Below are 27,256 nucleotides of genomic sequence, written 5' to 3'. Positions count from 1 at the left end.
TTTCACTGTACATTTCCTATGGAGAATCCATTAATGCAGTGTCCATTACAGCCCTCTCCCGAATTTGTAATGGAGCCAAATCACATTTTGTCTATACATGTTGTTGACACCTTTGATCATCTGGTTGGCTGAAATTTTTAGCTGTTTCAGCTCAACTTATATTAGCTAGCTAATATATAACACATCAGTAACAATTTTGATTTGTAGTACACGTGTACATTGTGTGGGCAATTACACCATACATGTATGACAAACTGTCTATGGTACAGTATGGCTTCTAACTACCCACGGCCATTGTATTCTCCCAGCTTGTTTCTCAACTTTCTCCGTATTTGGGTATTAAGTTATTCAGCCACAAGCGCGTAATAATGCGGATGATGGAGGCGACGTTGTGGAGTGTAGTGTTGCTGTTGACCGTGATACACCAGGGTGTGTCTCAGTTGAACAACGATCAGAAACAACTCTTGTTGGACCTACACAATTGGGCGAGAGGTAACGTGACTCAGCCTAGAGCTGCGGACATGGAAAGGATGGTAGGTAAATCATACAGTACAATATACGCCGTGTGATGTACTGGAGCTACGTAGAGATCACTTCAGATATTGACGCTGGTTGTAATGTTAGGCTCTACTAGTTCAAATGAGATGAAACAGCACATACCGTGACAGTTGTATTAATTGACTACTGAAGCTCAGTATACTCTCTCTCATTACGAAAGCCGGAATGGCTTCTGAGTCGGACTTCTGTTTTCAGCTCGACATGAGCACTTAAGTGGAAAAATAGATTATGCCTTTATATTAAATTGATGTTTACTGTTTTCATGCTTTTGAAAGCATGTCCAGTGCCACACCCTTCTCAAGTGCAAGGCTTTATTTTAAGCAGATGAACTGAAAACACTACTGCACTCCGTCAACAGGCCATCTGCAGCTTTATAGTGTGAATCGAGAGACCAAGTGGTCACACCACCCCAAATAAATTCTGTTTTTCGTCCTCCACTCTTGTGTATTTGCGTGTTGGCACTTAATCTATTCAGTAGCTACTATGATTGGCAGCATTGTTTGTCTTGGGACAATCACAGCAATTGTTTAAGCACGCTCAAGCTTCATCTTGCAGGAAACTAGGAATAACACAATGGTGAATTTGTGCCAGCTTGGTAGTACACTGACATGCATGAGCTGACATTCTCAAACAAAACACTGAACAAGAAAACTGGAAAATAATAGAAGAATAATGGAATAATCGGACATTTTAATGCTAATTGGACATTTTAATGCTAATTGTAGGTGGTGGACAGGAAACATAGAATATATTTGGTCATAATAATCTAGTGTGATCAAAAGGCTCTGTTTTCTGTGTTCTCCCTCTTATTTGAAATCTTTCTAACTAATGTATGTATGTTCAAGCTACGCTTCCTTAGAAGTGCATAGTAACATAGTTACTGAATTACATAATAATTCATGAATTACGAACTATGATAGATTACAAATTATCTACTGTAGCAAAATAATAGCATATCAGAAAGTTATAGTATATACTGCATTGGTACCTGGTTTTAGAAGTAGCACAACATCAACTTGTTCTTCATGGTACCAATCTAATGCCGACATACAAAAAATACAGCCAGTAAATTATCAAGTTTTTTGATAGTCGATCCAATGAAAACAGTAATATTGTCATCAGGGCAGGTCAATACAGTCTACAGAACTAGATATTTGTTGAAAGTTAATACTTGTATAAGTGGTTATTGAGTATTTTCTACTGAATAGGTGATAAGTTTCAACATGCCATATATGTGTGTATAGTGGTGTCTCAAGTGTCATCAATATCTCCTTACTTGTATAGCAATGGAACAATGAACTGGCTGGAGTTGCTCAGACTTACTCAGCACGTTGTGTATTTGAGCATAACCCTAACAGAGCCAGCCAAGCTCCGTCATTCCGTAATGTTGGTGAAAACTTGGCAATATCATCTGGTCGTGGTGATGCTTATGAGTTCCTGTTTACACTGTGGCATGATGAACGCCAACACTATACCTACAGCACTAGATCATGTGATGCCAATCAAGTGTGTGGTCATTATACACAGGTATGTGAATATCACAACAACTAGTTAGTGAATACTACAATTTTCAAGGTTAAGAGTTAAAGTCCCTGAAAGTTTCTTATGTACGAAACTATTTACAGTATCATACAGTACGAGAGTAACTGTAAATTGGATAATGAAGGTTTGTACTTTCTCACAAAAATTGACAAGAAATTATTTAATTTTCTAATAACTGACTTACATATGAACACCTTCATAGAAACATAATTCAATAATAGCTAAGACTATACAGGCTTGATTATTTCACTGTTAGACATTGCTTCAGCTTGACAGGTGATTTTAGCATGATGCAGTTCGTATATGTAATACACAGTATCTTTACCCCACTGGCAGCATAAATCATCGAATTGTAGTAAGTAGTATGTAATGGCTCTGGTCAAATTGGGTTGGGTGGGCCATCCATATCAAAACTAGTCTGTACATTTTGCCAAATGAAGCCATATGTGTATTTCGTTTATTCAATACATTTTGTATGCAAAACACATGTTTTTATAGCGTAAAGTTTCATTACACCTTACACATTAGACTTTTCCAAAAAAAAAAAAAAAAAAAAAAAACAGGTGGAATTAACAATTTCTAACCTTCAGCTTTCTTTTGTTCGATACATTTTTATCATAATACCATACCTGTTTCACTGCCCATACAAAAGTCTCAATAGTAGCAGTGAAATTTATCCCGTATTTCACTGGTAGCAGTGAAAAAGTTGTAATTGCAATTTCATTGGCTAGAATTTATGTTAACAATTAGTGTTGACACATGTTTAGTACATAGTGACAAATTGCGTACATAGCAACGCTAATGCACGGCATGCGTATATGCAGCGAGTATGGTATTAACTGGGAATAGCATGGGTAGCAGTGAAATTTGGGATAAATACCACTCTTGTTGTATTGGAAATGGTAAATTTCACTTGGCTTCGCCTCGTGAAATTTATCCCCATTTCCAATACAACACTCGTGATATTTATCCCAAATTTCACTGCTACCCATGCTATTACTAGTACCAATTCAACTGGGAAGTCACTGCTCTTGCAGTGTGAAGTCCATTGATTGCAAATAACTCCCATACATTTCGTATTGATGATTGCGCATAGCTCATTTATTGCGACGATTCTAAGTCACACATGGGGAAATCCCCATTAAAATGGGTAGCATTATTTAGAGTATTCTAGCAGCAACAGGTTGGTGTGAAATTTATGTGGACTGCGACAGTGCTCTGGTGGGTTAAACGTTTGTAAGAAAAACTCCATATATCTGAATGGACACACAGAATACCTACTTCCCAGAGAGCTATTTTTCGGATGCTAATCGATGCAACAGGGGTTCTAGTGGACTGAGGTTTGTATTTTATATCAAGTAGGGAGAGAAATTCTACTGGTAACTCATGAGTCAAATTTTCGTATACGCGTAATTTAATTTTTGCGTTAAACTTGACACAAGTTTTGATATGCCATGGTGGGTAATAAATAGTGTGTGAAACACACTCAGCATGCTCCTGCTAGGGGGATCGGGGGCATGCTCCCCAGGAAATTTTTTTAAATTATCACCTAGGAAATGCCATCCAGAAGCATATTTAGCCTAAGTTTAGTTGGACATAGTTATCCTTAGACATAGGAATACAATCAATAACTACACTGAATTTGTTCATTAACAGCTACATGTGAAAGCATTCAATCTAAGCTTATTGGACAGTTGCTAGATGAATAATGACCACAGTACTGTTACTGTATCAGTGGTGTGGCCTCAATTATACCACATAGACAATAAGGCACCCACAAATATTTTGATGCATGTTCCTGCCAAAAATTTTCCATAATATTCCGTGTTTGAGAGACTGGTATAGACTGTTGTAGCACAGTATCTAGGTCCTCTACAGACTAGTGTTTTATACTGCTATAGTTTACAAGAAGTTTTACTAAACAGAAGCAGCAGACTTGCATGTGCATTTGTATGGCTTCTCATACTGGCTACTATATTATATGATATTCTATAGCTACTAGTCAATTGTGAAAATGTTGGGTGGGCCATGGCCTACACCCCCCTCCAGAGCTGATTTTGATGACTTCCTTATATTAATTATATATTTTCTGCAGAGACACACTTCTTGTACTGTTCTTCATTAATAATGTTGTGTAATGGAGTGGAAACAGCGTAATGGCTACTTAGTTAGGATGTGCATTCAGACACAAATAAGTTTAGACTCTGGAGTCTTTGGTACAGTATACATCAGTCATAATTATGTTACAAACAAGCAAACAAGTACAAAGAAAAGTTAGGAATTTCAAGTTCAGTTAGGGATTATAGAAATAAAAGTAGGGAAACAAGGAAGGTTGACTATACCTGCAGGTGTACTAGTGGACAGTTAATTGCCCTATGGCTATAGACTGAAGTACAGAGATTAAATAGTATACCTGCAGGTATAATTAGACTATGGACGATTCCCATAGCTTTGTTCAAATACTCTAATAGAACATACACCTGTTGACAAAACACTTTAATAGAACAGTCATTTGGCATTAGTTGTGTCTAAGGCTATTCCCATGAAGGTGCACATTTTTTTAATTCTAGTGGTAAGTCTTACTAACTATACCACTGTACTTAAGCTAATGGTAACAGGTTGTGTGGGCTACATCTAACCAACTTGGTTGTGGAGCAACTATGTGTGCTACAGTAGAAGGATTTCGTGGTACTAATGCTCTTAATCTGGTGTGTAACTATGGACCAGCGTGAGTGACATTTTTTGTAATGACTATTGTCATAGTGTTTCTTTGATAGTGGAAACTTCAGAGGACAATTTCCTTACATTAGTGGAGCTTCTTGTTCAAGCTGTCCTACCAACCAGAGACTATGTTCTAGTAATCTTTGCAGTAAGTGTTGTTATATTGTCATTGATGTTATAGTACTAGTGTTATCAAACTGTGGTAAATATTTTTGAAATTCAGAGTAATCTTCTGTTGCAATTTAGTAAAACAAATTGGCTAATGACATCAACCATTGACACTGAACAGTATCTTGCATACTAGTTGTATGAAGGTAAGTTTTTAGTGGGCAAGCTATGATTGGAGGGCATGGCCTTCAATCTTGATCACCAAAAATTTGCATACAGTGGAAGACACCTTAACAGGCAACCCTAAGGGTCTTCCTTCATAACGTACTTCTTTGTAAGGTAGAAAGGAGGGAGAGAGGCAGTTGGCAGCACTAGCTCAGTGGTTGCTAACTTTGGCTAGAGGTCTGTTGAGATCTAACTTTTCTTCTGCTTTTTGTCTGTCCATTAATCTCAATAGCACTGACCTTAGTAAACATTCAGTCATTGTAATCACCATCCAATCCAGACACTGGATAGCTAATTATGCAGGTGTACATATGATTTGTAAACAAGCTGCAGTGCTAAGGTGGTGTGTAACAGTAGCTCATCGGTATAGTGTTTTGTATCCACTATATAGTTTGGCTATAAATATATTGGAAAGCTTGGGCTTTAAATAGTGGCAACATATGTAACCAATTCTTTTGTCTACTTAAATGCAGGCTATGAACTGACAATCCAGGGGTGGTTTTAGGGGGTGTCTGGGGTTTCCAGAAACCCCCTCTGAACTAGCACGCGCCCCAACGATTTGTCTGGGTGATAGAAATTACAAAGAGTTATACATTTAATGGCTCTTTCTATTGGCAAAATTTCATACTTTTACCTTTTAAATCACCTTCACAGCATTGAAAAGGACGCAGTGTCCTTTTTCTTTTTTCTTTTTTTGGTCTTCAACTTGCAGCTAGGCTGAAGTTGCAATTGTAGAGAACCAGAAACCCCCTCTGAAAATTTCCAGATCCGCCCCTGCAATCCCAGTAATTTCATTACAGAAAAGCCCTTCTAGGTATTTGTCCCATGTCACTTTAAAAATTTTCACTTAAGTTCCTTTGCTCTTGGTAAGCACCTTGTACGGGCTTTGTCTCCAGCGTTTACCCTCCAGTGCCTAACTGGCAAAGCAGGTAAAAACAAAAGTAATACTTACAAGGAAGACAGCCATCTTCAATCAACGATCAAACAGTATGGTTCACTCCAAATGTGACACGTGCCACCCAAAATTCCGCCTCTTTAATAATCATCCTAGAGACATCTTATGTGATGAAAATCACTTTTATAGAGTAGTATTAGTCCACCTAACATGAAATATAGCATCAAAAAATTAGAAACACAAGCGACTGGATATAGATCTTTTTAAAATGTGCCAAAACTCCAATTTGGGCCTGTCTGCCTCACTGCATGACCGTAGTCACAAGGAAAAGCATAGCCGCTATTTTATGCAACAAAAACAAACTCACAAGTGGGATGTGCCTCTTGGGGTTCTGATGAGTGTGTGCAAAAATTTCCATGTAGCTAAGAAATTTTTATATCATAGTGAATTATGTTATATGCTCAAGATTATTCCACCACAGTTGGCATCTGCATTCATGCAATGCCATATTTCTGGAATTAGCTATGTAGGTTGCATCGGAAATGACCATGTTTAGTGTAGGCACCAACTGATTATGCTGGCCTAATTTAAAGGTGACCAAATGTGACCAGATCTGCAAGAATCCCACATGTTAGGACAAGCCTAATTTTCCTAATTGTACCTTAATATGTTCAACCTCAATAGTTTGTCTTGTCTATCATGTCTTGTCTACCGTGCTATAGAATAGGCCTGCGTCAATTATGCCAGCATAATTTGGGACATAATAGGTAGCCAAAAACATTAAGCATAATGCCAGCATAATAGGCACAATTTTTGTACATTGGTTATCAGAAGAGCTGAAACTTTGCCTATTTGCATGATGCAGAATGGGATAGTGTGCAAACACGGTAAAAATTAGATTTACAGCTATGTTGTGAAGAAATAAATAGTTACAGACCGATATACTCTTAATAGAACAGTCACCGCATGAATGTTCATTAGATACTCTAATAGAGCGTCACGACATAATTTTTATGAGAATATTTGAGGCATAATGGGACACAACTGGCATAATTGGAGCATAATATGGGGAAATTTTGGAGCATTGCTCAAAAGCATAATAGGCTCAGGCCTACTGTATAATGCAATAAACACAATGGGTGAAATATTTACAAAATTGAATCCATAAATTTTTGAGCACTTGCTTCACGGAGACAGAAGATATGCATGTTAGTCTGGCTCGCGTTGGACAAGCAGTTCGTTATCATTTTTTTCTCACATTTTCACCTTTGCCTTAGTCATAGGAAGGGCCTGTAAGACAAAATTTACCCAGCAATGGATTTGTAGAACTTGATGGTGTAAGTTGCATCTCGGTGGAGGACTGTATTCATAAGTTATGACCATTTGATTAAGCACCTGTAGTTTACTTTCTGTATACTGTCACTGTACAAATCGATTTTTCTGTGTTACCACTTTGTAGTACTGTAACTTCAAAAGTTCTTCGCTTCTAGAACTGAAACTTTCATTGACTATTCTTTGGCTATCTAGATAAAGAAAATGCAAATCGAAAAATGCACTAACGTATGGGGTTCTTGCAGATCCAGTCGCAAATGTATCAAGCATAAAAGGACAGTATTCAAAAATTTAATTTAAAATGTGCAATGCATGCATCTGAAAGAATCAAATAATGAGCACAAATCATAGTATTACTGCATTTCATATTTAAAGTAACTTAATTAATAGTTTCTTGATGGTTATTCATGCTTTGCAGACATAAGACCGAGATACTCTAATGGAGCAGTCACTATAATTCAGAGGATTCACTAATGTACTCTAATAAAGCACTCAGTTCTTGAGCATAATCTTGATTTTGAAGGCGTAATTTTGAGTAATAGGCTTGATTTTGAGTATTGCTTAAAAGCATAATAGGTACAATTTGAGCATAATATAGGCTGATGTTATATACTTCTTGAAGAAATAACTAGCTTCTGTGCCATACTTGTATAGGCAATTCTACTGGGTCATCGTCCATACCAGGAGGATCCGGTGCAGCAGCTGACAACAGACCTACACTATTGATGGTCACAACATTGGTGATGGTCATCTTCTCATTATTGTATTAACTGGTTGTGTTAGCTGGTAGTGTGTGAACAACATTATAAAGATTTATTATACTTGCATTTTATATTATTTTATACCTACAAAGTGTATCATTCTAGTGTGTACCATAAAGGATCAGTTATTAACATAAAAATTAATAAGAAGAATTGTATGGTCCATATTCTTGTGATGTTTACTATGCTATAAAGAAGTGGTCGGTTGCAACAGAGCTCAGGTGAACACAAACTGATGCAACACTCAGATCAGGGGATGAAGCAGGCTATTAAGGTTAGCACTGATTATTGAGTACACACCATTGGGTAAGACGGATTGGAACTACGTAATAAAAAGACTACACTCGTGTATGCTTGTATAAATTATGGATGATATCTATTTCCAAGAAGGAGGTCCTCTATGTATATGATAAAGCATAGCCGCGAGTGCTATATGAATTCAAGGAACAGTAAACTATTTAATATCCTTTCTCTATAGGACCAACTGAAGAATATTAATTTTTGTATACATTAAAGCATTACCATGAGTGCTATATGAAAAAAAGCACAAGGCATGCAGCCAAGATGCTAATAAAGCACAAGGTGAAGCTGTCGTGAGTAGTTTAATTTAATTTGGGGTAATGTATTCGTACAGACCTCAATTACTGAGTATAATGTACACAATAAAATTAATTGTTTTTAGAATCGGTTAAGGATTGTGAGTACAACATCAGGAAGCAGTGACCAGGTGGTTGAGGGTAGGTAGGAATGGAGGTGTACATTTATTAGCATCAAGGCAAAGTCGTCCTCAATTCAGAGTTTAGAGAAATTACCATTTCATTGTGACAGTTTGAAGACAGCAGTGTCATGAGGCACATGTAGGTGCTGACTGACTGCACTGTGTACAATAGCATACTTTATACACAGCACTTCACATAAACATCTGTGTAGACAGTTGTACCACCAGCACCACTTAAAAATAAACAAACTAGCTAGTGCAAAATAATTTTAAACATGGGAAATAGCTATAATGAGATCGCTTTTTAAAAAAAAAACAAGCTAAGTGAGTATGCATGTTAAACACACAGATTTCTATTTGGATTCAAATAAACATAAAATTTTATACAGCATTCTCAGTACTTGTATGCTCCTGATTTATGGAAAATATTAATTGTTTTTCCTTAGTCTCTACCATATCCATTGAATCCTCTGTGTGTTAAACATGCTGGCTTGTTTGGCTCTTATATCTTTATTTCAGTGATCTCTATTTCTAGGCCTGTGTCAAATATTCCAGCGATAGGCTACCAGCATAATGCCAGCATATTACATGGATATTTCAAACTATGGAACTTAATTCAATGAAAATAGATTGTATGTTTTGGTTCATTTTTGTACTCTTCCTTGCCATGTTTGTACTGTGCATTTTGCACGTGTAGTCACATGTGTCCTAGGTATTTGTAATTGTGTGTTTTGAACATCTTAATGATGGTTTTTCTCTCTCATACTCTCTAATAGAACAGTCAGTGGAAACTGCAATAGAGCAATCAAATGCATTGTACATAACTCCTTACATCTAACACTCTAATAGAACAGTCACTTTTGTAGTGAATTACTCAAATAGAGCATTCACTGATTAAAATGTTCCAAGATAATTGTAAAAAATGTTACTAACCTCGGAGCATAATGTAAGTATAATGGGAACACCTGAAGAGCATAATAGGTGGAAATTCCTGAAATCATTTTGGGCAAAATTTTGAGCATATTTGACTCAGGCCTATCTATTTCCCATATTTTACTTTTAAAGTCATGTTTACACTAGTGTAAAATACATTTGCATTGATTGTTCTATTGCAATTTACACTGACTGCTCTATTAGGGAGTATTGATCTATTATTTTTTCATAGAAGTAAGCTGATATCCACCTAATATGCTAGCATTATGCTGGCATAGCACTCCAGCCTATTACATATATTTAATTTGACACAAGCCTAGTTTGCCACCCACACCATATTGAGCTGATGTTACTCCTTAGGAGACAAATTGTACTGGAGTTGCTCCTATGGAAACTATTACCTATATTTACAAGACTTACATCTTTATGTTACACCAGTTTTTATATATATTGCTGCAATCACAAAGTAATACATTATGATCGTATTATCTTACATTATATACTACTATCGTACAGGTCTCTGTGATGTAAGCTTTTTGAGTACTGCATGCTCATTTTAGTTGATTGTTTGTAGCTACTTCTCAACTCATGTCTTTTTACCCGAACTCATTGCCTGCTGCAACTCCCTTGACAATTGCAATTTAAAGCAAATTTATTGAAACTGGTACTGTTTTCAGCAGCAAAACATCAGTTATGCTCTGTGCCACTTCTTTTGCTTCTATTACGTACCTCTGTGCAATCTTAATACACTTCTGCACAATAAAAGATGAATACTGTGGAAAACAGTGAACGTCACTGGCTGTACATTTTAGTGACCATCACTAAGAATTTGCATTGATGTCAAGGCAGTATTCGTTACTTATTTTTTACAGTGTGAGTGCTTCACAACGTTTGTCCTGATGAAGCAGTTTTACTTTTTACTTCACAGTGTCCAGCACTGAAGATCTGACAGCAACTAATGCTGCAGCCTTTGAGTTACCTAAAAATATTGACTTTGACATACTTATAACACAGCCAATAATGCGAAACAGAAAATGGATCAAAGAAAGGAAAAATCCCTCCTACTCCAGGATTCGAACTGTAGGCCACCCAATGTCTAGTCGAGCACCACACTCAGTCTCTTCCATATTTGGTTAATTCTCTGTTTCTTGGCACACATAATAGGATTCATCTACCCTGCTACATGCTATAAGCTGTGTGAGTGTGTGTGAATCTATAAGCTATGATAGAATGTGCTACCAATAAAGGCAAGCAGATTTGTCTTAATTTTAGGAGCTGCACTGCATACTATAGCTATATATCTCTTGTATGTGTCAGTTACATTGAACTAATACTTGTGTGCATGCATGCTAAGTTCATACTCGTGTAATCTTTAGCTATATACTTGAGAGATTTTCACTGGACAGGTTTAGCACAACCAGAGTGCTTAAATTGAGTCTCCTTGAGACAGTTGAGAGATTTAATTTGGACAACTTGAGATATTTTACTTTCGACTGATAATAAGACTTTCAAGTACTTAAGAGACTTTAGTTACTCAAACCGCTTCAGAGTTGAGAGGTTCTGCTTTAGAGATTCACTTGAGTGACTTAATCAATTTAGGTATTTGAGAGATTTTGAGAGCTTTTCATATGAGAGGCTTTTGACTACTTGAGAAATTCTACTTTTAAGATTTTTACTTGAGTTAAAAGTTATGTGACTACCCGAGAGACTGACTTTCACCTGAGAACTTTGGTTGGACTAGCTACTTGAGAGATCTTATATCTGAGAGATCTCAGATTTTTGCTTTACATGCAGATTTTCCATGTAGCTAGTCAGTTAAGTACTGCCAAAGTCAAGTTTACAGCACAGGTACGAATCATTTGCAAGATATCTGGATAAGTTTTGGTTTGGTCTCATCATTATTACTATTAAAAACGAAGAAAAAAAAAGCAGTGGTCAAATCGCGTGGGGCCAGCATGAGCGGTAACTATTGTGTAGCTAAAACCTCTAAACGTGGTAAACACCTCGTACAGGCTTTGCCTCCAGTGTTCGCCCTCCAGTGCCTAACTGGTAAAGCAGATAAAAACAAACAAGAGTTTACATACATGACCATGCAGGGGGTGGGGGTGGGGCTAGGGGCTTCAGTCCCCTAGCCCCACCCCCCACTCCTTTCCGCTACCTATGTTGAACTCTACTTATATCCCACCCCCTGTATGATTATCTGTGTTTGTAAACTCTTTTACTGAGAGGTTTTAGATAATACGCTCACGCCGGCCCCACGCGATTCAATCACTGCCTCTTTATTTTTTTTCCTTTCTTTCTTTAATTAATGATGAGAACAAATCAAAATCAATTTAGGGGGCATCTCCAAACTGATTTTGGTACGCTTAACGTCATAGTGACGCTAACTTCAAACCAGACTAATCGGTTTTTTACAGCGTAACTTAAGAAACTGTTCAGAACTTTATCTTACCTGTGCTGGAATATGCTGCTGCAATTTGGGACCCATACCACCTAAAGGACATAAATAAAATAGAAATGATACAACATAGAGCAGCTAGATTTGTCCTGAATCGACCATGGAGAAGGAATATGCGAGAGAGTATAACTGAAATGCTAACATCATTAGAATGGCCACCACTCCAATTAAGGAGAAAATGTGCAAGATTAACTCTTTTATACAAGATTATCCACAACCTAACCGAAATACCTAACAGCTACTTACCAACATTATCACCTGTCATCAGCGGCGGAGCAAGTAGTTGATATGAGGGGGGGCTGGGCTGAGACTCATTTCTATAGTTTGGTAAGGTGAGACCAAAAAAAAAAAAAAAAAAGGTCACAACCAACTAACAAGAGCTTTCCACCTCACCAGCTACCATTTTTAGCTGGTACACTACATAAAAATCCTTACATAGCTCGCTACACACTGACTACTTTATTAGAGTGACTGCTCTATTAGAGTATCTCGATTTTTCAGCCCCACTCCAAGAAAGATAATTTCGGTGTGATATCATTCTGAGGGGGGGCTAAGCCCCCCCCCCCCCCCCCCCCCCTTTCCGCCGCCTATGCCTGTCACCATTACAAGATCTAATCATGAACAAAAATTCCTACACTATCATACATCAATAGACAACTAGTCTATAAATACTCATTTTTTCCAAGAACAATACCAGAATGGAATGGACTACCACAAGACATCATCAACCAACAAACTATTGACAGCTTCAAACAATTATTATACAATCACTTTTGATTTTAATGTACATTAGCACTTATGCCCCAGGCGGGCTCTGCTAATTAAACAATATAATATAATAGTAGACCCTCCTTAGCGTCACACTATAAAAACAATGCATTGGCAATAGAAGCACAAAACGTTATATTCTTTACCTGAAAACATTGTCCACAAACAGTACTGCTGCTTAATCATCTGTTCCTAGCTGTTTACACTATAACTGCTTTAATAAAATTTTATAACGTCAAGGGCTGAACCCCCCCCCTAACGTCATTATGACGTTAAGCGTACCAAAATCAGGTGGCTGCAGGTTCGAGGCTACCTAGGTCCAGTCATGGATTTTTTCTCCTTTCTCCAACTTTTCAAACACACCTTAGCTATGTAGCTAAAGTCTTTGAGCAGGCTGTAGGACCAGGTGTCCTACAGACCTTCAGCACTTGTCGGCTGTAAAGCATTAATAAATAAATAAATAAATAAATAAATAAATAAAAATCAGTTTGGAGATGTCCCCTTAGTCTACTGCAATTCGATCACTTCTGCAAAGTTAACGCCGTCAGTACGCGTATGGGATATATCCTCGGATCCCGTACTGATAGACTGTTTGTATTCTAAATATTGGAGCAGCGAATGGCGAGTGGCAGGGACGACAAAATGTTACGTACTTCGTGGCCACTTGGCTACAGGAAGATGATATCTTTGGAACTCAGTGAAGTAAAAGAACGAGTGCAAAAGAAGAAAAAGAAGCGAAAGAAGAGTCAAATTGACGATACACCGATGCTAGAACAAGAATTGACCAGGAGCGGAGAAGAGGAGGACTCAGAAGAGTTTTATTCAGCTCCAGAATCTCCCCTCAGCTCTGATGACTCCTCCACCAGTGACGCCAAATTGTTATCACCTACTAGCAGGGTGGGGCTACCAGAGGCAGTGAGGAAGAAAGGAGCTCAATCGAAGTGGAAAAAGAAACGGAAAGCACTAGATAGAAAGATTGCAAGAGATGGGTTCTTGAGACCAATTTGTAACCTGTTTGAAGATGAAGATAGTGTATTGGCAGTGTCTGACCTGTCTCTGACTGATTTGGGTGGAGTACTCAGTTTAACTGAATTGTGTTTGAGAAAGATAAGAGAGATTGTAAAGAGTGAGTTTGCTAAATTGTGTTGGCCTGCTAAAGCTGGGTATGTGGACACACAATTTTTTTTCATCTTATGCCATGACCATGTAATTTTGAGCCCCTACCAATTTTGAATCATGGAAGCACTGTAAATTCCACAAGCTAACCTGCACAATGCACAAGTCCTTCAGTGCTGGTCACTGTAAAACAATAATAATAACAATATTGTTGTTTCATTGTAACACTAACATAATGAGGGTTAATGGGTGTCAAGATGCCAAAATGCCATTAAAGCATTACGATCTAAATATCTGCCGTTCATTTCTCCATGTTCAGAACAAGGAAGTGATTTTCTACCTTAACATTACATGCTTATTAATTCCCTTCTGCTATAGCTCCTTTAAATCACCACACATTGCTCTTCCAAGAATCTGAGGTATCTATCACGTGTTGTGGGTTATTGTGCTGTTTAGTACATAGCCATGAAATGTCCCATACAAAATATGAATTTGCTACACTGTAGGACAAGTCTGACAAACCAAAGTTGGACTTATTTTAGTATCGTTGTGCTCACAATGAGTTGCTCTACACATATCATACCCATGCAGACATGAGGTAGGTGATACATAATAATTAATCTACTTATGAAAAATTCCTACTGTGGTTTGTTCAACTTTTTGTTTCAGCTCTTGAGCTATTTTGATTTAGAAATTATTGCATGTTCAAACCACAATGCTGGTTTTGGAGCTTGTTTTACTTTCTACATTGAAACCCTGTTAGTAGGGCTGCCTATGGGACCAATAAGTGACCCTATTAATGAGGTGGCCTAGCTGAAACCTCATTAATGCAGCCACAAAAGAAACTGGCTTTGTTATTGAGAGTTTTGAACAAACCAACAGCTAGATAATGTTTGAGTCATAGAATTATTATTGAATACAAATAATATCAAACGGTACGGTAGTACAGTTCCCTCTAAAGTTATGTGTGCCGCTAAAAAAGCTACACCTGATAACCATCATAGAAAGATTATATGTGGTGAAAATCACCTTCACAGAATAGTCTTACTCCATTCAGCATCAGTTACAGCATTAAACACTTACAGACATTTGGATATTTAATTTTAACCATAATTTGAATTTTGGTCATCACGGATCATGCCCCTTAATGGTCTAGCTGTACTTATGGCAATTGATCATAAAATGTATGCCTCTTATTGGCAGCACATTGAAAAACAAGACATGAAAAGAAATATCCTTCCAGTTGGCTGAGGCTTACTCAAGATACTGTAATAAAGTAGTCACCCTAATGCAACGATTGTGACTGAATTTGGGTAAACCGCCCTTGACAGAAAATTTTATTTTCACCAAGAACACAAAGTTCCATGAATAAAATATCAAATTTCACAGTCAAGATCAGCTAGACTTGAATGGTCTGCTTTTGCTGGCTGCTTTTCCCAAGCACAGTGGCAATCTGTATCTGGGGCCCTACAGTTGTAATGGAGTTCTGGCCAGCCTGGGAAAGGCTGTATGTGACTTTACAGCTCTGTGGTGATCTGTGCTTTAAATGTCCAGTTTTAATACCTAAATGGCCTATAACTTGGCCTAATTCATCCCCATGTCTCCCTCTTTTTAAACAGCCTCTGGCCCTCCTCCAGCCCCCACCTCCCACCCCTTTTGGAGCTCGCCTGGTACAATCAACATCGAGTTAAAAACTATCAAATATTGCGGAAAACCTAGCTGTTGGCTGCTGATGCTCTTGAATTGGTATAAAACATGTGTGGTATATGTAGCCTCAACCATTGGTGAGCTACAACACATTGAATACTTAAACCAGCATTTCCTGATAGTTTTAAATAGGTGATAAGACTGATTTTCCCAGAATGGATCACAATTATGTTCGATATTCTAATAGAACAATCACATGTGTATTTCAAAGCTGTAGCTGTAACTAAAACTGAACAAAATAAAGTAGGGATCAGCAATAAAAACCAGTGAGACCAGACTGGTGGTATTACAACGTAGCTTTGTAGCAAAATCCGTACTTTGGCATTGAACAAAATTTGTTATCACATGCCAGTGTAGGGATTTTCCCACAGAGTACCATCATTCATATAATCTTGTCTCACTAGTTTTTAAACCCAGCCATGGGCACGTGCCTGGTTTACAGAAATTGTTTTCGTAAAAGTGTGTGTTTGTGTACCCACTTATCTACCTATGTTTGTCCATACACACCCACGTGAGCAAACTTGTTAAATGGCTTGCACGTAAAAGGTAAAATCAAAATGAAGTCTGTATTAAACTTTTCCACAGGTTAACTTTGCTCTGAGGTGGCTTCTTTTTGGCAGTAGTTGTGGCAGCTCTCCTCATACTTTGTGAATTACCTTCCCTTTGGCATTTAACAACTGAAAAGCAATAATACAGTCCTCTTAGAATAGCCTATCTCTTCGAGTTGAAAGGGGTGTGTCCCCTACGTACATGAATGAAAATGAAGAGCAAGTTTGAGACTTTGTCGAGAGAATTTCCAGGAAAAACACTATAGTCAATCTATAAAACAGTTTACATATTAATATGTTGTTTAAAGTGGTTTGTGTAACAAGTGCTCTCTTAGCGATGCATAGCAACTTAATTGAAGAATTACATGAAATACAAAATCTAAAATTAATTAATTGATGCATCATCTATTATTACAAAATCATTTAGCTAAAATAAATAACTAGTTGGTTAATTTCAGATGAATTAGCTAGCTGCATGGTGCCTGGTTTTTAGAACTAGCATGACATCAACTTGTTAATACTTGGATCCCTACTTAATAATTTAATGACCTCATGTTTTAAGACCAAAAGCACTGGTGTTCAATAATATTACTACCATTAGACTAGATCAGAATTTTTGTTATTCACTATATAGGTCATGACTTTGGAGAAACTACCTTCCCATATTTATTCCAAATGATGATCACTCAGGATAATCTACTCAAGTCAAAAGCAGATCTGCAGATGCGCTGGGCAGAACGGAACTTCTCCACTATAGAACTCTACCATGACCTGTTAATTGATAACAGGAAGAGTACAGATGAGTATATTTTCTATCCCCAACAAGGCTGGCCAGCCTCCATTAATGTTTCTGAACCAATGGCTTTCAGCAAATCACTACACTGTCTCACTCCTCATCCGTTATATTATAATATTGTTAGGAGAAATGAACTCTCTGTTACTATGGGGATCATGAGGACCCTGGTACATTTGTGTGACTTCCTGTTTCCCTTATTTGGAGCTACTAGTGGAGGACTAGATAAAGTGACTCTACAAATCCCAGCTGTGTACCGAGTGAATCATGTCTTAAAGACTAGGTGAGACTGAACTATGGAGGGCAAATGTATTGTAATAGTGCAATGACTTATGAAAGAGATTGATACTTTAATTACACACACACATAGCTACATTAAATTACATCATCAATAAGTTACAATAGTACTTTGATGAGTGAGGGAAAGGGAGAGAGTTAGTAAAGCATTAAATTTTCAGGCGACAATAGTCTACATTGTGTAAGGATTTACAGATTACCAATTCTGTCTCACTTAAAAGCTATACATGTAATCTATTTTTGTGTTGGAACATGTACTCTATAAATTAATTAAATGATATTTGAAACAGTGCAACAATAGAGGTATGTCATTATATAGACAGTGGCCAAGAATTGGCTGTAATGATGTTTAAGACAACATCACTGCAGGTGTTCATTGGTTACCCCAACTATGAACATTTTTAATATTGACTAGAAGACTACACGTTTTACAACATGGATGTTTTGGCCTGTATAGATAGCTAGATGTGTTCAGTATGTATGTGTGTATATACATATGTGACTGATTTTGGAAAACGATCCAAATCGCACATTAGAAGTTTCGAGATAAATGGTTTAAAGAATTCAAGCCAGCATAACTCTCCAAGGATAGCAAGCATGCGTATGAAATTTACACTAAAGATGCATCAATCTGTTACCTTTCAGGCCACTTCCAGTACTTGTAGCTGCTTGTAGAGTTTCTTGCCAAATAAGATAGAAAATCTGAGCAATTGGACGAGCGAAGTAGTATCATGAGTGCCCACAAAGGGGTGGAGGGTGGCAGGGTGGGCAAGGGTTAGACTTCAAAATGGAGGCAGACCACGACTGGAGTCCAGAGATGAGATTACAGGGCTATGCTGGCTCTTTAGTGGTTGATATGTAGCAAAATCCACAGAAGAAATGTCTGGCCAGCATTGTCAGGCTGTCCACCAGTAAACCACTGATTCTTGCCAAACTAGGTCCTTCACAAGGCCTAAACCTGCCATTCAAGCTCTACACACCCCCCAGAAAAGACGTCTGTTGAAACCAGCCTCGAGTAGTTTGAATGGTACTGAGTGTAAAAACTACTAGTACGATAGTGTAACTATCCACTGGTGGTGTTAGTTTGATTTTGCCTGATGTGCAATTTGGATCGGTTTTGTAAAATCTGGTCACATATGTACTGTATGTATCAATCGGTACAGTCGTACCGTTTAAGTAGGGATCCAGGTGAATTTTCGCATGCCGCCCAAATTCCACCTTTAAAAAGCATCCTAGAGATATCTTATAAGACAAAATCACCTTTATGGAATAGTACTAGTCCATATAATACATAAAACAGCATTAAATGCAACAAAGCACTTACAGGTGACCGGATATAGAATTTTCAAAAATTGCCAAAAACTTGAATTTTAGACTGACTGCCTAACTGCCTGACAACAGTCGCAAGTCTAGAGGCCAAACAAGCAGTGCACGGCCACCATTTTACGCCACAATAACAAACTCACCAGTGGGATGTGCCTTTTGGGGTTTCAACGAGTGTATGCACTCTGCACCTTGTCTTTTCTTTTATCTTCAATCGGGCTGCTTGTCTTCTTCTTCATCCAACAAAACCATATCGAGGCATTAATTTTCCATATCGACACTTTCTTTAAGCAGCATAATAGACGCTACAAGCTTATTTAAGGTGCTTAGACTATGCCACTGTACAGAGGTACCGGAACTAGATAGCTTTCACAATAGGTCACAAGATCATGCCCATTCTTTATTCTACGCATTATTGATCTATCGATTGAAACCATGATTACACACCCTTTTACGCTAGCTGTATTTAAATGACCACACACCTTCAAGTTGGAAGGCTGACCCGAGATACTCTAATAATTGATCAAAACCACAACAACCATGCCCCTTTATGGCAAGCACACATCTTTGCAGGCTGACTTGAAATACTCTAATACAGCTCACATGTTTATAGCTAGCTGTATGCCTTAACAAAAAAACTAAACAAACTAGTATATTAAAAATTATAAAAATGAAATAGGGATCCAAGTGATAAAAAGTAGTGAAGCAAGAGATGAACGATGGTAGCTGTTACAGTATAGCTTGATGGGAAATCCCTACTTTTGCATTGAACACAAAATAATTGCTATGCCATGCCAAAGTAGGGATTTCCCACCAAGCTGTGCTGTAATAGCTACCATCGTTCATCTCTTGTTTCACTACATTTTATTGCTTGAATCCCTACTTCATTATTAAATTTATAATTTTTAATATACTATGTATATATATATATATATGTAACACTTTTACACCTCAGATCAAAGGAACCGCCCGGACTACATTTCGTATGTAGCCGGTCTACAACTGGGCAGTGAATATATAGACGTTGATGCTGAAATCGATTATGGGGATCGATCAACACTCACGTGATTAGGATGCACGACTTGGATTTTGCTATGAAAACCACTCAGACAGAGAGCGTTTTGTTATCCTCGCCATCCTACAAGTTGAAAAACATTGGGCTAAGGTGAAAACTAGTGCTATAGCTTAAATACCAAGTGAAGTGTGTTTATCCAGTATATAAACTCTTGTACAGCACATGACTCCAGCATTTATTAGAATTATGGCCTAGTTTTTGGCACCCCGGCATCTATACAGACCCACGCATATATTCTATAGTTGGGGACAAAGTACCTGGCGTGTATTTGACCCCAGGCATTTAGGATTTAATACGGATATATACGGTATGTTTGTATGTATGTATGTATGTATGTATGTATGTATGTATGTATGTATGTATGTATGTATGTATGTATGTATGTATGTATGCACATGTATTATACGTACGTACAAGCACAAAGCCTTATCTTGATTTTTTGCTTATTGAAATGAGGAGTCACTGAAATAATCTCCTTTCATGTAGTAGCATACAATTGAAGTCCATGCAAACCATAAATATCACACAGCTGAACATCTGGTCCAGAAATTAAGACTTCGAAAGTACGTATTTTAGACCAGTTTAACTCCAAATTAAGTGCATTATAGAAAGTATCCTACTTCAAATAAGTGAGCATCCACTACATTAAGTAGTCTGTTTATGTTTGAAGTTATTGGTACATGCACTTAGCATCTGTAGTATCAATAAAAGATCAGTTGATCAACAATATATCACTGTATGGTCCATTACTATACATCACATCTCATCATATTCAGGTACCCCAAGGTTACCAAGTCACATTCTGAGTGTTTGAAGTTGTGGCCAGCTTATGTCTGCTGGGCCCGAGGGCACATGAAACAAGCTTCTGACTTCTTTGTTGAAGCCATAGCAACACTGAAAGACAGTGAGTTACTATCGTTATGTGTTGGTGTAATGTGTGCACTAATATATTAGAATGTGACAAGGCCATCTGTTGGAATGAGCTGGGAAGGATGATGGTATGGTGTGGAGATCGACTACATGCATCAACATTCTTCAGAAAGAGTCTGGAGGCTGTGTTTGACATTTTGGGTGACCAACAGTTAGTGACAGAACATCGTTTGAAAGATGCAGTTCACCATAAACTGGTATAGTGTGAATTGGAATTGATGTGCATTAAATGGAGTACACACAGGTACAAGTGAGTACATTTGCTATAATGGCATCTGCCTGGGATCTGGGGTGAGTTGCTATGGCGATGTCTTTTGGTGGACTGTAAACATACGTAATGGCAATCTGACTGCTATTACATACGTATGTTTACAGTCCACCAAAACACACGCACACGCACACACACACACACACACACACACACACACACACACACACACACACACACACACACACACACACACACATACACACACACACACACACACACACACACACACACACACACACACACACACTACACTGCATGTATATGTCAGTGTTCATGACAAGCAAAATGCATTAAATTCCTCAAACCAAGCTCCTAAACCCTCATGGTGTCACTTAATTTTTCAGCTGATCTGTTCATCACATGAGAATGGATCACATAATTTTAATGTGCACTCAAGTAACCCAAATGTCAAAATCCTTAACAAGTATCTACAGTAAGTACATATTTATAGTGTTTGCTTCAGTACTATTCACTACTGCAAAAGACCTGGCCTCCGAAAGCAGCTACTCTTACGCTGCACTTGTTTCCATGCTTATAGTAACTACATTTAACTGGTGTTTAGTGATAATTCCATTGTTATACTTCACTAACAATCATCACAAATGGCTCATATTTGACAGCATGCAGGTCTTGAAGCATTTTTCAACCACACAACTCAGGTTATGAGTATATAGGCCAATTCTGGAATATAAGCACTTATTCTGAAGGCTGTTGTGTAAATCAATGTGCTTCTTTAGTCGCCTTGTTATATGGAATAGGGGCAGTGGAGAAGGCCAAAAGGTGGTAGGGATAACTTTAGCAATAAAAACTACATAGCATAATTTGAAGCTTACAGTAGATACAAATTCCATTCTAGGGGCATGTTGCCAGGAAGAAGCTCTGAGATGGTACTTTTACTGTTAAATGGAAAACAAATAAAATAAATATTCAGTACTTTGTGTCAAATATTTATACATACAGTGCAATAGTACTGTGTAGTAGGGACCACACTTGCCATAAAATATCACCCAGCCTCACCTTTCCTTCTCAATTATTGGTTAGATATAATCAAGCCAAAATTTGCTTTCAGAGCAACCGAAAATATCTCTAACACATTACTGCAGGATATTTTTTAAAACTGGTAATTGATTTTCTACAAACAACTGACTGACTAACTAATTGCTGCCTTCAGCCAAGCATAACTTGACTATAGAGTAAATGATATGGGCTTGATTTCTTCACTGTTCAACATCATTTAGACCTGAAATGTGCTGCAGCAACAATGCATGTATCATAGATTTATACAACTACCTACCTTAGTATATAGAAGATTTAGAGGAAACATGATTACCACATATCAGTTGTTACATGGCAACATTCATCAATCTTTGCAGCCTACTAGATCCACCACTTCTCATTTGAGAGGCCATTCATTTAAATTGTACAAGCAAAGCAGCACATATAAATTTGCGACAAAATTTTTTCTTAAGAAGAATAGTTGATGATCGGAATGCACTACCAGAACATATTGTAGCATCATTAACAGTTGACAATTTTAAATTTAATTCGGACAATTACTGTAAAAATAAAATTTGTACTGATCAGGTCCTACAGGCATCTGTGATGCCTTCTCAACCTGAAATTACTTATTATTATAGATTTACGTTTTCCTCTTTTGTGTTTCTCCACTACCACTTAAATGTTGATTCATGGATAGTGCGGTGATGGCTTTACTACCTATCACGATAATAAGTCACTCTCTAGAGTTCCTTGGATACATATACATGAAATTGCCAAGGAGAAAACATCCTGTTCGCCTGGCAGACTCCTGTAAGCGTTTGAGCGTTAATCGGATGGCTGCAGATTCGAGGTCCAGTCATGAATTTTTTCTCCCTTCTCCACCATTTCAAACACTTTCTGTAACAACTTTAAACAGGCTGTAGGACCAGGTGTCCTACAGACCTTCAGCATTTGTGCTGTAAAGCATTAATAAATAAACTAATATCCATTTGGTTCCACATGGGGTACTTTGAGATAATAAGTCACTCTCTAGAGTTCCTTGGATATATATACATGAAATTGACAAGGAGAAAACATTTTGACTGCCTGGCAGACTCCTGTAAGCGTTCGAGCATTAATCGGATGGCTGCAGGTCCGAGGCTGCCTAGGTCCAGTCATGGATTCCTTCTCCCTTCTCCGCCTTTTCAAACACACTTTCTGTAACAACTTTAAACAGGCTGTAGGACCAGGTGTCCTACAGACCTTCAGCACTTGTGCTGTAAAGCATTAATAAATAAAATAAACTAGAACCATCTGTAGTTTCTGTAGTGAGTGATTGTTTGCAGAGATGCTTCTTATACCATTGTTCATTTGTAATGAGCAGAACACAGCTGAAAATGAAGTTGAAAAGCCACTTTACTTTTTTAATGATTGATAGTCAGAGCACACACTTAATCATAAGTCTGTCATAAGATACAATATGTACTGGTTCACTAGTCATAAACCATGTTACAAAAAAGTAAACAAACAAGTATAATGAAACTTTTTTAAAATTTGTGGGATCATAGAAATACAAAGCCATGAATAAAGGGAGGCATACATACAACTGCAGCTTTATATATATTATAATACTATTGGACATTTAATCACTACTTCAGTCATAGCTCTATAGCTACCAATGCCAGGCTGTATTTGACTGAAATAGGAATTAAATATCCACTACTATAGCTGCAGGTGTAGGTGACCTCCCCAGTTTCATTGCTTTTGATTCCTGTGATCCCTTCTCAAATGCTAAATTTCTAATAAGCTGGGGAAAAGATGTAGCTTCATAAAAAGCCAGTGTGAAAAAGTTGTAAAGTCAAAGATGGCAGCCATCTATTGTGTTAATGTCGGTCAATTTTAATAATGACAGTGTACTGCTGCTATCTGTTAGGCGCTTACACCTAATTAATAATTATGGTGTGTTTAACACTGAATCACTACATTGTAATAGTGTAGTTCGTGGTCACCACGCCAGTGTATAAGGATATTTGACTCCATTTCTGGGTGAAATCCTTCATAATGAACAAGAATATCACAATCTAGAAGACTGGTTTGCTGTATACATAGTGAAGGGAGACTTCAAGGGAGATGTAAGCACTCAAGGAGACATTTCTTTTCCAGTATTTCCAGCTTTTCTTCCAGTTTGTAGCTTCGTGACATGTAAGCCTCGCATTGGGCCTTGTGTGCTTATCAGCCATGGTTAATCACAAGAAATATGTATGCACCTAACAAATAATATGCGCTTAATAGATACATGCACTTAACAACCTAACTCTATGGTACTGACATTAACATAATTGGAGTCATTTCTTTGAATTTACAACTTTTTCACTCTAGATTTTTAGGCGACTACATCTTTTTCTCCTAATTTGCAGGGGTGCGTCCTCCTAATATGCTGAGATGTATCCTACTAATTTGCAGAGACATGTTCTCACAATTTAATGTGATTTTCACAGCTGGGCTGTATTGTTAGAAATTTAGGGATCACAGAAATAAAAAGCAATGAAACTGGGGAGGCCATCTACATATCATAGTGAGCTAAAGTGTGAAAAAGATGCTGCTCTTAAAAAGCCAGCATGAAAAAGTTGTATATAAAGTCAAAGGTGGCAGCCAAGAAATAGTTGCAATTGTGTTAATATCATTCAATTTTATTAATGGGAATACAATGCTGTCATTATTAAAACTGACTAACATTAACATAATTGCAGCCATTTCTTTGACTTTGTAACTTTTTCACACTGGCTTTTAGGGGGCAGTACTTTTTCACACCTTTGCAGTTTCAGTATAGATATCATTTCTTTGTACAATTTGCATTTTACTTGTCATATGTGACCATCTCAGCGAAAACCCATCTAGTTTGCAAAACTTCCGGATTTCTTTTTATTTTCTCAGCATTATCTGCATTGTCCAAGGAATGATTCACCAAAGTTTCAGTCAATTATAGTGAGTAGTTTTGGAATTACAACACTAGACAGTAGGGAGAACAAGAAAATTGATTTGTACAGTGACTATACTAAAAAAACTACAGGCACTGGCCATAACTTCTGTTTGGATAAAGTTGAGATTTGGCTTATAATGTTCACCATCCGCAGATCGATCAAGGTATAGTTTTAGCCCTGCCATCACTTGCGCATAGGTAGGCGGTTTTGGTAAAACAACGGCGACAATTTTGTTTACGTCTACTGCATCATAAATAAACATACATGACACGCAAACCATTGGGGCTACAGAAACAAACCATGTATATACCAAAGATTTTCAAACTCCCCATGTGTAGGCAAATAAGGTGGTGGATAGGTTTAATCGATTTAAGACTTCCTTTCCTGAGTAATGGCTCGATTAAAACTTGTGTAGAAGTTTCTTTGTAACACATGCAATTTCAAAATTTCGTTTTTCTCGAAACATGCTTGTGCGAACTAGACGGGTTTTTGCTGAGACGGTCACATATTATCCAGGCTTCCTATGTCCTTATCTTTTTTCCTTTGCTATAGGAATAAGAGAATAATTGAACAAGTTTGTTTTTTTAATTCGAACTATTTACTATTTTGTTGTTAACAAAATTGCAGCTGTATTACTACTGTGTAGCTAAACACTCTGATGTGGTATGGGGTGACTTGTTACAACTGTTCTACAGGGTAAATTGTTATGTAGTTAAACATTCTCCAGGGCGACTTAATTGTTACATAGCTGAATTTTCTAATGGGTGACTTGTTTGCATAAGTGAATACTCCTACAGAATGACTTATTCTATAGGTGAGTACACTATTAGCTGTAGTATCTTGAGTGCACTATTAGCTGTAGTATCTTGGCCGTGCACTTGTTATACAAAGGTGGTTTCCTTATTTCTTCTAGCCTGTTTATGATGATAAATCTACCTACATACCGATTTTCAGTTAGTTCTCCTAAGTGGTTTGGTAGATGTGACAACTGATCATTATTATTTTGTTAATTGGCTTTATCCAGCTTTTTCTATCAAACTACTAAAGGTACCACTACAATGATTAATTAATCTATGCGCTAATTTTCAGTGTCTTCCTTGAAGCAGTTTACCCTGTAGAAGTGACAACAAATATTCCTTTTAGTACTGAAATTTGTCTTTAGTCTTTAGAACTCCTACAGGTGTGCCAAATTTCAACTCAATCAGAAAGACATGCATTTGTGTGTTTTGAAAAGTGTGCAAAAAAGTGAAACTTTGGTCATTTTCATCTCCGGAATGGCTGGAGCAATGTCCTTCACATTTGGTATGTGGACTGCACTACCAGGCAGGCAACCCCACCATAAAAATTTCTTCATTTGGCTAAGGAGTGGCGAAGCGTAGAATGTGTGAAAGATGCATCTTCATTCTTACTGTTAATAACACACTGCTTTAACTTACTACGACAAACTGATCAAAATTCCTCACTTATAAGTGTGGTGAACAAATTTATATACTGGATATATCAAAATAATGTCATGCAACCCAAGAAGCTTGCATTCACACAATGTATTGTTTGACTTTTACAGACTAATGGATGAAGAGAGTTCCAGAGGAGCAGCAAAGTCATGGCAGGTTGTGTTGAAGGAATATGATACTGTCAGTGGTGGAGGTGTGTACACTTGGTACTTCCATCAAGCTGCTATGGAGTCTCGACTGTGTTTCCACTCTGTCTGTTGTGTTGTGGGGAGTGAACCAGTGAAGAGTCAAAGGTGAGGTAGTTACTATAATGGGAATCTGTCATTTGTGTGAAGCACATGTCTCATGAAGGTGTATTTGTGCTTTATGTGTAAACTTCCATCACAATAGTTATCAGTTACAACCAGATCTCTATCCTAGATTTTAAATAAGGTTACTTTTTTGTACTTGCAAGGAGCTTGGGGGGGGAGGGGGGTAATTTTGTCAAAAGAAATGTTGTAACTGACTTTAATGTAATGGGACTCTATGTACGTTAAAGTTAGAGACTGAAGTAGCAAGCTGTACCACAGAATAGTATTAAGTCAAAGTTAGATATAATTATGTGTCTGTGCATCTTAAAAGTTTACTATATACAGAGATTTGGCTACCTCAACATCCAATCTTTGCTAATTCTCTTTTTTTGTGGTCCACCATGTGATAATTGACTTAGAATCCAACCTGTAATCACAGAGTTGCTTTTTGTATATTCCTTTTACACATTGTAC

The 27,256-nt window shown here is 37.5% G+C and overlaps 2 protein-coding genes across 3 annotated transcripts in view; both read left to right on the top strand.

The window, feature by feature from the left end:
* Positions 1-275: 275 nt before the first annotated feature.
* On the top strand, positions 276-8,300 carry LOC136263700 (peptidase inhibitor 16-like). Its single transcript, XM_066058339.1, has 5 exons — positions 276-533; positions 1,843-2,085; positions 4,719-4,828; positions 4,878-4,969; positions 8,036-8,300. Exons 1-5 carry the CDS (start codon positions 369-371, stop codon positions 8,149-8,151), a joined length of 726 nt encoding a protein of 241 aa, XP_065914411.1. The 5' UTR covers positions 276-368; the 3' UTR covers positions 8,152-8,300.
* A 5,203-nt stretch (positions 8,301-13,503) lies between these two features.
* The window catches only part of LOC136263964 (uncharacterized), a 39,084-nt gene continuing 25,331 nt past the window's right edge, over positions 13,504-27,256 (top strand). The window contains exons 1-6 of one of the 2 annotated variants that reach the window (XM_066058631.1): positions 13,504-14,145; positions 17,025-17,466; positions 20,655-20,782; positions 20,833-21,005; positions 21,053-21,099; positions 26,603-26,785. In XM_066058631.1, the coding sequence (XP_065914703.1) occupies positions 13,638-14,145; positions 17,025-17,466; positions 20,655-20,782; positions 20,833-21,005; positions 21,053-21,099; positions 26,603-26,785 (1,481 nt within the window). In that variant the 5' untranslated portion in view covers positions 13,504-13,637. Of the gene's footprint in view, positions 14,146-17,024; positions 17,467-19,758; positions 19,969-20,654; positions 20,783-20,832; positions 21,006-21,052; positions 21,100-26,602; positions 26,786-27,256 lie in introns of those variants that run through there. The other variant, XM_066058632.1, reaches the window with a different exon arrangement.

This window comes from Dysidea avara, chromosome 8 (genome assembly GCF_963678975.1).
Source record: "Dysidea avara chromosome 8, odDysAvar1.4, whole genome shotgun sequence".
Classification (NCBI taxonomy): Eukaryota; Metazoa; Porifera; class Demospongiae; order Dictyoceratida; family Dysideidae; genus Dysidea; species Dysidea avara.
Note: the sequence above shows the minus strand (reverse complement) of the source record. Positions and strands in the feature narration are given on the sequence as shown.

What these genes read in the sequence shown, in the direction of transcription:
- LOC136263700 (XM_066058339.1), top strand. Translation starts at nt 369, where the DNA reads ATGCGGATGATGGAGGCGACGTTGTGGAGTGTAGTGTTGCTGTTGACC. An exon ending in CTGCGGACATGGAAAGGATG is followed by an intron (nt 534 to 1,842) that starts GTAGGTAAATCA and finishes TTACTTGTATAG; the next exon opens with CAATGGAACAATGAACTGGC. An exon ending in GTGTGTAACTATGGACCAGC is followed by an intron (nt 4,829 to 4,877) that starts GTGAGTGACATT and finishes TTTCTTTGATAG; the next exon opens with TGGAAACTTCAGAGGACAAT.